Source organism: Cucurbita maxima, unplaced genomic scaffold, assembly GCF_002738345.1.
Source record: "Cucurbita maxima cultivar Rimu unplaced genomic scaffold, Cmax_1.0 Cma_Scf00025, whole genome shotgun sequence".
NCBI classification, from domain to species: Eukaryota; Viridiplantae; Streptophyta; class Magnoliopsida; order Cucurbitales; family Cucurbitaceae; genus Cucurbita; species Cucurbita maxima.
Genome location: NW_019272041.1, coordinates 3057283 through 3064623, shown reverse-complemented (window position 1 = coordinate 3064623; position 7341 = coordinate 3057283). Strand labels below are relative to the sequence as shown.

At 33.2% G+C, this 7341-nt stretch overlaps 1 protein-coding gene across 1 annotated transcript in view; it reads right to left on the bottom strand.

Moving 5' to 3' along the window:
- Positions 1-1248: 1248 nt before the first annotated feature.
- The window catches only part of LOC111498748 (1,4-alpha-glucan-branching enzyme 2-2, chloroplastic/amyloplastic-like), a 20462-nt gene continuing 14369 nt past the window's right edge, over positions 1249-7341 (bottom strand). Inside the window, exons 15-22 of the mRNA XM_023150106.1 lie at positions 6656-6759; positions 6167-6311; positions 4770-4917; positions 4521-4621; positions 3206-3283; positions 2173-2328; positions 1886-1960; positions 1249-1808 (exon numbers count right to left, since the gene is read on the bottom strand). Of these exons, the coding sequence (XP_023005874.1) occupies positions 1608-1808; positions 1886-1960; positions 2173-2328; positions 3206-3283; positions 4521-4621; positions 4770-4917; positions 6167-6311; positions 6656-6759 (1008 nt within the window). The 3' untranslated portion in view covers positions 1249-1607. The remainder of the gene's footprint in view (positions 1809-1885; positions 1961-2172; positions 2329-3205; positions 3284-4520; positions 4622-4769; positions 4918-6166; positions 6312-6655; positions 6760-7341) is intronic.

Genomic DNA, 7341 nt, shown 5'->3' with positions numbered 1-7341 from the left:
TATGTGTAAAAAAAAAAAAAAAAAAAAAGAGTTTCAAGCTCCACTTTCATCCCTCACCTGTTTAGAATGTGGTTGGTTGAAAATTGCTTATATCATTTATTTTTATTGTCATCTTTATTGTTTTGCCTACGATTTTCTAACACATACAAAATATTGACCTATTTGATTTTTAATTTTGCCAATAATTTAAATATTTGCTTAAGAAATATTAAACAAATTGTAGAGACTAAACTGCCCATCATTTCTTTTCGATAATATAATATAAATTTTAACCATGTTCATTGACTATATTTTTGTACTGCATGATTTTCAAATTATGATCTAATTATAAGCATGAAAAATAAATAAATTTTCATTAGTTGGTAAAAAAAATAATTAAAATAAACTTTATTTTCAAATTTCAATCTAGTCTCTAGTTTCAATTTGTAAGATTCAACTAAAACTTCAAAGAAACTCAGTACTAAGCTTAAATATTGTAATAATAAAAACTAAATTTATAATATATCCCACCAAAGCATCTAGACCTCCTACATTGCTACACAAATTTTATGTTGAGGCAGTGGGCAGAGGCTATAAAAATCTAAAATTATTGTCCTGTCATAGATTTGAATTTGCATATTAAATAAAGATTACGCAAAGAGAGTAAGTCCAAAAATCCAAATTAAAAAAATAAGATAAAATAAAAATAAAATAAAATGTCTCCCTCTCTCACAAGCAAAATTTGCGGCAGACAGCACACACCCACATGGAAGGATATCTTTACTGAAATACGACATGTCAGACAAATAATTAATTGCTTTGCTGAACAATCACATGGGGTTTAATGCCACTCTTTGAACCAACGAATAATTCACCCACTCACCTTTCTACCCCCTCCCCCTCAACAAAAATTCATTAATCCCACTTGAATTATAACCAAATTTAAGCCTATCCAATACAATCTCTAGATTTATAAATTAGGGTTAAAGAATGTATAATAGATTAAAGGAAGGTTAAATTTAAACATTTTGAGATAAATTACACAATTAAAGGGTAAGGACCTATTTAATACTTCTAAAATTAAATAGCATCACCTAAATTTGTGATTTAGAGTAAGAAAAAATCTTCCACCAAAAAAATATTACTCTTAAAAAGGTTATCGATCCAAATCTTCCACTGTGATGGTGATATTCTAGGGAAAAACAACATTATTAAGACTGAGAAAAGGTGAAGTGCTGACTATACTAAAGATCTTATAGGCATTCTTTCATGGCTGACTCTACCGTATTTCATTATAATTTAAGCAGGACTAGGTATTTGGAAAGAGTTTTATGTACTTACACGTTCTACTAAGAAATTTCCAGCTCCGGAATCTGAAACAACCAAATATAATTGCCAAGAATTAAATAGAACAGTAAAAACATCTACCCATCCTCTGAAGTTGTCTTTACTTTACGCAGATGAAATTCATTGCATTGGATTTAAGGTTATACCTTGTTAATTGATGAATCCAGTTACCTGGCAGAATTGTCTGGCAAGAAGATTCCACATCGGTTCTGTGTTGAACCATCTTCGCCACATGGTTCTCTAGGTACACCATGAATGGTACCATCTTCACATCAGAAACTCTACTCCATTGAAGTTTCAATTTCAGTTTTGATTTCGGTTTCGGTTTTGGTTTCAGTTTCGGTTTCGGTTTCGGTTTCGGTTTCGGTTTCGGTTTCGCCCTCTACAAGCTCAGAATCATCTGGTGTTAGAGCATAGACCCCGACCGTCCTGGAAGGAGCATATACTAGGAATGAACGAGGCCTGTTATCGTAGTTTCCTTCCTGCACAAGCAAAAATGTGAATCCATATCTATCATGGACCAATCTAATTAAAAAAGGATCTAAAGAAACCATCTTACAAATGTGAAGTACTCGGCATAATGATCAAGCCGATTGTACCCTCCAAACGAGGGCTCATCCGAGTCCAAGACAATCTACAACATGCAAACAATGCCACATTAGAGTTTGAACAGATTAAAATGTGTAAGAGAAAGATCATAGTGACAATTTTAATACTCCCCATACTATAATGACAATGTAAACATAGCACAATTAGTTAGACACACGTAACCTCTAAACATGTTTCGACCTGAAATTCGAATTTCTCACCCATGGGTGAACTTAAAAAATATTACACATACTATACCTTGTATTTTCCTGGCTTGAGGCACCCCACTCGATAGTCGTAATAGCTGTTACTCCAATGGAAATTGAAAACAAAAACCAGATCCCCCCTTTCGAACACAATGACTTTATCTCCTTCATCCTTTCGGGAAACGTATTGGTGTTCAGATGTCATGAACTGCAACCACCAGTTAATGTTTAATGTGCATTTTCTGAACTTTTGAAGCCAAGTATGGTTGACAATGACAAATTTTTAGGCACATGAAAGTCAGCAAGGGAAAAGAAAAGGCGGCTTCGAAATTATGATAAAAAGATATTATTAAGACAATTTAAGCAGACGAGAATTATCTGCCAATCCAATAAAGTTTTCCACTCTGCATTACAGCTCTGATGACAGAAAACATAAAATTAAAAGACTGAAATACCAAATTTGTAGAGAAGCTGGTTAGATAGGATCAAATATACTTATAAAAAAACACATCAACAACGAAAAATGCATGTCAATCCAGACGTTGCAGTACGTTTCCTTTAGCAGAAGACACTTGATTAAAATATTAAATATAAAATTTGTGCAGAGAGTTTCGACTTTCAGTTAATAAAATGTACAAGAATTAGAGAGAGAGAAAGAGTGAAAAAAGAAATCTCATAAATGTGCCCTACAACTCTAGTGGAAAGAAACAAAAACTTAAAATAAGCCATCAGATTTGACTAGAACCAAAATTTTAGGGTTAAGGGTGGATTGATTGGATTGATCTGTTATAATACAAATGGACAACAAAAAGGCAAAATCCAGGAAGGGACAATCGAGACAACTTTAACGAGAAAAATGAGACCGTCATTACAACGTCTGGAAAGTAAAATTACATGTACGCAAATTTGTAATATACACCTTCGTTGTATAAACTTGGACTGAATAAACCGTTTAAGCATAGTTGGACATTTTTACATGTCAGGTCATGCAGTCATTAGATGTGATTTAAATTTTATAATCCAGGGACTTGGGAAAATGTCTCAATATTGAAAAACATAAGCTTTACAAAACTGAGAAAACTTACGCCAAATGCTTCTTCAAGATGCTGCATCGCCCGATCGAATTCTTGCATAAAATGATATCTTAAATACTCTGCATCTCCCTGAGTGCACATATGCAACCTTAATGTTAGTACAGACATATTTATTAAATATATGTATCAACTGGTCCGTCCTTCTGAACTGGAACAGATTTGGTGACTACGACTTCGATGCATTTCCCCAAAGTTCTTTATTAGATGTGTATGGAACACGTTACCTTGGAACAAAATATTTTTAAAATGAAAAAACTATACATTTAAAGAATATCAGATAATTGTATTTACATGTAAAATATCCACTGGAACATGTAATTATCTTTATTTCACAATTATTTTTTTGTTTCCAGAGGTATTTCACAATGGCTTATACCACAAGAATTTGATGAAATAGTGCAATTACTAAAAACCAATACATTAAATAATAATTTTTTAAATGAAAAATGTATCAATTAAAATTAAACAAAATTTTCTAGCATTGAAAACCATAATGAAATTATTAAAAGAAAATGAAAGCTAAAATGATATTGAAATAACATTCCCAGGCTCATGGGGAAATAAAAGCAATTTGTACGGAGGCATCAAGAAAGCTTTGAATGCTTGAGAATGAGAATGCAGAATACCACAACAATATAAATAATACTGAAAAGGAAAGGGAAACCTAAAACAACAATAGAATTTAAGAGAATTCAAGACATCATAATTCGTAGATCACGTCTAATGTAAACGACAGGAGTGAGAGCACAATCAATGCGAAAACCATTTAAAGTGTGGAAAACCCGACCAGAACATAGATCAACAGAAGTTTGGGGAAGCTATTTAGAACGTGGAAAATCTGATCAGGACATAGATTAACAGAAATTTGGGGAAATATTTACTATGTTAGAGGGTATCAAGGCTAACTCAGATAATTATTTAACTATCGAACAAAACAACATAGTCAAGGATAGAATTGAAATACAAGCTATCTGATAATTAAAATAAATAAATAATTTCCCCCAATCATACTGCAGAAGCAAACATATGAACGAAGTGGTTAAAATCCTTCTGCTTCATTTTTTTCTTCATAATCTAGAAACTTGCTAAACCTTGGTTTCATCAAGCATCCTTTTGAGTTTATAGTCTGGTTACCATAAAAATTAGTCGATATTTTAATCATTTGAGTTCTGGTAGTGTTGTACTGTACCAAATATCAGCAAGGGAATATGAAACCTAAGGGTGAGACTTCAGACACGTGAGAATCGCTCTTCACCAAAGTATTGGCCTAAATTAGAGAAGAAAATATAAGTGGGAAATTACTCACCAAATCAAATCTACGCCGACATTTATCATAACTAAAGTTGTTTCCAGGAATTACTGCACCACTAGGAAGATGTTGATCGCCCCTTGGAAAATCAATCCACTCTGGAAGGATGATATAAGACATGATTTTCCAGAGGAAATAATAGAGCAACATTTTGATAAAACCATGATACCCCATATAATGAATGATTTATATGAAATATCATCCCATTGATATAACAATAAAAGACCAAGCAGGGGAGTATCTTACCAGGATGTCCAAATTCATTCCCCATGAAATTCAAATATCCTTCTCCACCCAATCCCATGGTAATAAGCCTTATCATTTTATGTAATGCTATTCCACGATCAATTGCAGGAGTTGATGGTTTATCCAAAGACATGAATTCATACATGTCCTGCAAACATAAATATAGGAGACTTAACAGCAGAAGTAATCCTCTTTGTATGTGCTCCATAAGGTTAATGGAACAACTCCTAATACAAACGAAAAAATTGAAATGAAAAGATATAAGTTAATTTCAAAGTATAGGTTAATAAAATTTATGTCTCATAAAAAACTAAAACCCGATGCCTCATAAAATTGGATGAACGGTTGAAGAAATGAAAACAGTAGACGAAAAGTGAACTTCATTTAAACATCTAAGATTTATAGAGGTTTCCATACTTATACTCCCGTAATAAACTTGGATGAGGAGTTTGAGCACAAAATCTACAATTAGACAAATACTAGCCCCAATTCTGGACAAATTTACAGTGATTTATGAGTAGTTCTACATATCCATCTTTCTGATAGTTCCTTTTGTTTATTTATTTCTTTGAGCCAAGCTGACAAACTCATAAAAAATTCAGTAGCTGATAGTAAATGTAAAACACGGAGCTTAGAAGAAATTAGCATGCTAGCATATCTTGAAATATTCTTGTAATGCGAAATTCAATCTGCTACCTTGCTTTTCGGATTCATTTCCGGGCTTGTAACTTTAACAATATAATGAATGTGTAGTTGACTGCTCTTTGTTAGTATCAAACACAACATGCGATTCAAATGAAAGATAAACTCACATTTCTACAGTGAATTCTATTCTTCAGAATTTAGGTTTAGTATGGAGCCTACATAACTTAGTTGTTAGTTTACTGCATGCAATTATGAATGGAAAAGAATGTGGTAAGTTTGAGAACGTTTTCAATAAGTATCCAGAGATAACTATACTAGCACTTACGAAAGAATGCGAAGCTTAGATCATGTGCTTCCAAAGGGGGAAAAAGCCAAGAGAATATCTTAAACGTTTAACACCATCATTCTACATGTATGCTTTTGAAACTATGAAAAATTTGAGAAGCTTTTTAGAAATTTTGGAAACACCATCAAACAACTCAATATCCTTTCTACTACTAACTATGTGAAGCTTCTGAGTTCTGAACAAAGATTCTTTTTCTTGAGAGGATTTTTCTCCCCTTAAACCTCAAAATCAACATGGTCTAAACCTTAGGGGCATGTACATGAAAAGGAAATAATGAAATTAAGAAAACAACTTGAACATGAAATAACAACCCAATAATACTTGAGCAACAGCCTTAAATTTCAAGTGTGATGTCCATCAATAGTAGAGATGTTCACAACACGAGTTCAGGATGATGTTTACTAACCTTGTCCATCAACCAGAACGCAACTGTTTTATCACCAACAAGAGCTTGGTCATGACTCTCAGCATATGCAACACACTTTTCTAACCACCTTCTGTTAACAAGCGTGTGAACAATATCACCCATTTTCCAGTCTTCATCGCTTTTCCTACACCATACACAAAATTGGTTAAGCAGAGCATCTCAAAACTATTTTACGTACACTTGGTGGAGAAAAACTTAAATAAAAATATATCACAAGGTTTAATCCTTCAAAAAAGTTCTAAAATGAACCCTGTTTTATTAATAGGTCATCATTTGTCTTGAAAATTTCTCATTCCAATATTGTATGGATTATGTCATGCACTAGGGACGTATGACACATGATTTTATCAATAAAAAGATAAATTTGATCACAATTAATTTTGTATTTTACTCATAACTAAATTGAAGAACATTCCAATATGTATTTTTAGCAAATCTAAATAAAGTAGGAGGAAGAAAACAACATACTTGAGAAGTTCGATCCATTTATCAGCAATGGCCATGTGCAGCCGGTAATCAAATCCAATTCCACCATCTTGGATAGGAATGCAAAAGGTAGGCATTCCACTGACCTGCATCATTAACATTTAACCTCATGAGAAGACGGCAATACTTTACCATTATAACGGTCAAACTGGTTAAGAATCTAAACCGTTATGATTTATTAAATAATTACCTATATGCAACTTCACATCTAGAATCAGCGAAGTTTTATCATCATATTGATAATATTCAAAGATAAATTAATATGAAGAATTTTAACAAACTTTCAACGAACATTAGTTGATTACATCAATATTAGAGATATTCACAAAATATGAATATGTATTGATTGGCAGAGTCAGTTTTCCGTTGGTTCAAGCTAAAATCCATTAAAAGGCACTCATGGAGCGTGGGAGGTCTACTCTCACAAAGCTACCCATTGATAGTTGCTTACCTCATGCCTCGACCCCTGCTTAAAAATGTATGCTCTCCTTTAACTTTAACTAACCTGATTTCCAATGTTTACCCCTTGAAAAATTAAACGCTTATTTTTATCAGCAAGATTTCTTGTCCTCAAGGGAGAAGTGAAGAAATTTCTCCCTTATTGTGCCAAATAGTTCCTAAGATGCACCCACGGATGGAACCCCCCCCCCCCCCCCCCCCCCCCCCCC